Here is a 2,056-nt window from a genome sequence, read left to right as displayed (position 1 = left end):
GTGCTCACCTTGGCAGCATGACGCAGCCATCCTCACTGCGTCGAGTAAATTTGTTTTTGCCTCTGAATGCAATCATGTTCATCATCTTGGGGTCCTGCATTGGGACAGACAGAAATGAGCAGAGGCCACATACACGTGTCTGTTGCTCCCAAGAGTGGCAAACCTCATCTGGGAGCATTGCAGGGAGCCCTGGAGGTTTGCAAGCTCACCCCAAGAAGAGCAGGCAGCATGTTGCCCGTTGCATCCACCTGCAGTGCACAGCTGTCAAAGAAGTTCATGATGACCTCCGGCCCTCTCACAGAAAGAATGCCAAGGCTGCTGAAGAAGAAGTCAACTTCCTTCTTCCCTCGGAGCGCCTCAGCAAAGACGAGCAGGGTCTCATGGATGCACTGCTCTACGATTGGTGCACGGAAGTGGATGCTTTCAGCAATCTCCTCAAAGTCCAGTGGATACTCGAACATCTCAACTGCAAAACAAACCCGGACCAACCACATCACTCCCTGCAGGAAAGGCAGGGAAGCTTTGCCACCTGCTCCCAGTGGCTATGGGCTGGGGAGAGCTGGGCAAATAGGGCTGGTGCCCAGGGGAGGGGCAGGCTGCTGGGATGCTGCGTGTGCACCATCCCCCAGCACTCTCCAGGCTGCAAGAGACTTTGCTCTTGCCATGTCACAGGGATTTCAGCATGGAGCAAAATGCTGGGGCATTTTTCAGTAGAGTAAAGCAAAGCAAAATTTTTCTTACGAGGAATTTTGGCCTTAGGCTTCTTCAGCTTGTAAAATCTCTGGATGTGAAAGCTCATCTGGAAAATGGGCTTATCCACATCCAGAACCCCATCCTTTCCAGCGGCGGCACGAGCTGGCACAACTGCAAAGCTCCCAATCCCGATATCCACCGCCTGAGAAGTCAAACAAGAAGAGGGAACCATGGCAGTGCTGGGTTGGAGGTGGGGAAGATGCTGGTTGACCTGCTGGCCCTGGGCATGGTGCTGTGCGGCCTGCCCGCCACTCGGGTGCAGAGGGACGAGCTGGGCAACGAGTAGGAGGTAAGGCTCACCTTCTTCTCCTGCAGTTGTCTGCAAACATACTTGGATGTGGCGTCCCACACTCTGCAGATTTCTGGAAAGCAAAAGGATCCATCACGCTTGGAGCTGGCAATGCCCAACCACTCTGAAACCCCTTCCCCAACAGAGGAGAGAGCGGATTGTCACCAAGCTCTCCCTTGCCCTCAGCAGAAGCTACTTGCGCTGCTGTAGCTTCCCAGCACAGCTCCTGACCGTGCCCAGCAAGCGGGAAGTGCACACTGCGCCCGGGGCGGGTCTGGAGAGGGAAGGGATGCGCTCTGGGGAAGGGGGTCCTGGCACTGGCTGCGGGTCTGAGCTGCCAAAGCAATCCCTGAGCCGGGCATGGCTCTGCTCGCAGACACCAGGCCCCTCCTGGGTCCCTTCCCCCAGCTGCCCAGCCCCCAGCTTTCCACACCTCGTCTCCTCTCTGTCTTTGCTACCACAGCGCTGCCCCAAGGGTCCCCGAAGCCTTACCCGATGTGGTGAGCTCCTTGAGTAAGGAAAGCTCATTGGGATCCAAGGGATCGAAGAGCAGGTATCTGAACACCCCAACCACCTCCATGCTGAGCAGCAGTTGGACAAGCGGTGCTCACTCCCTTGCTCCTGTTCCTTGCCTCTTGGCAAGCAGATTCTCACACTATCTCAAAGGTTTCCCTGGCCTTCTCCTGCCGGCAGAGCAGCTCTAGCAGAGCAGAGCAGCGCTGACAAGAACAGCCCTGGCACTTCCCAAGCCTCGCTGGGAAATGTGGCTGGGGGACGCTGGGGAGAGCGACTCAGAGCTGAGCCCCACTGTGACGTCCTGCCGTGTCACAGAGGGCTCTGGGAACCTGCCCACCTCACAGTCCCCCCACATCTGGGCCCAGCATGGGCGGGGGAGCCCAGCGAGGCCCCCCAGGGTGCAGTGCTGACGCTGCCTCTGTATCTCAGCTCAGGCACACTCATCTGGCCAGAAAGAAACTCTAGGATGCACAGAAGGAAAGTGTGGTCATGCTGAAG

General features: G+C 57.3%; 1 protein-coding gene across 1 annotated transcript in view; it reads right to left on the bottom strand.

The window, feature by feature from the left end:
- The window catches only part of LOC107306546 (coiled-coil domain-containing protein 81-like), a 5,372-nt gene extending 3,325 nt beyond the window's left edge, over window positions 1-2,047 (bottom strand). Inside the window, exons 1-5 of the mRNA XM_015849801.2 lie at window positions 1,535-2,047; window positions 1,054-1,115; window positions 742-895; window positions 210-466; window positions 9-94 (exon numbers count right to left, since the gene is read on the bottom strand). Of these exons, the coding sequence (XP_015705287.1) occupies window positions 9-94; window positions 210-466; window positions 742-895; window positions 1,054-1,115; window positions 1,535-1,622 (647 nt within the window). The 5' untranslated portion in view covers window positions 1,623-2,047. The remainder of the gene's footprint in view (window positions 1-8; window positions 95-209; window positions 467-741; window positions 896-1,053; window positions 1,116-1,534) is intronic.
- Window positions 2,048-2,056: the final 9 nt, after the last annotated feature.

Source organism: Coturnix japonica, chromosome Z (genome assembly GCF_001577835.2).
Source record: "Coturnix japonica isolate 7356 chromosome Z, Coturnix japonica 2.1, whole genome shotgun sequence".
NCBI classification, from domain to species: Eukaryota; Metazoa; Chordata; class Aves; order Galliformes; family Phasianidae; genus Coturnix; species Coturnix japonica.
This window is presented reverse-complemented; position numbering and strand designations above follow the sequence as displayed.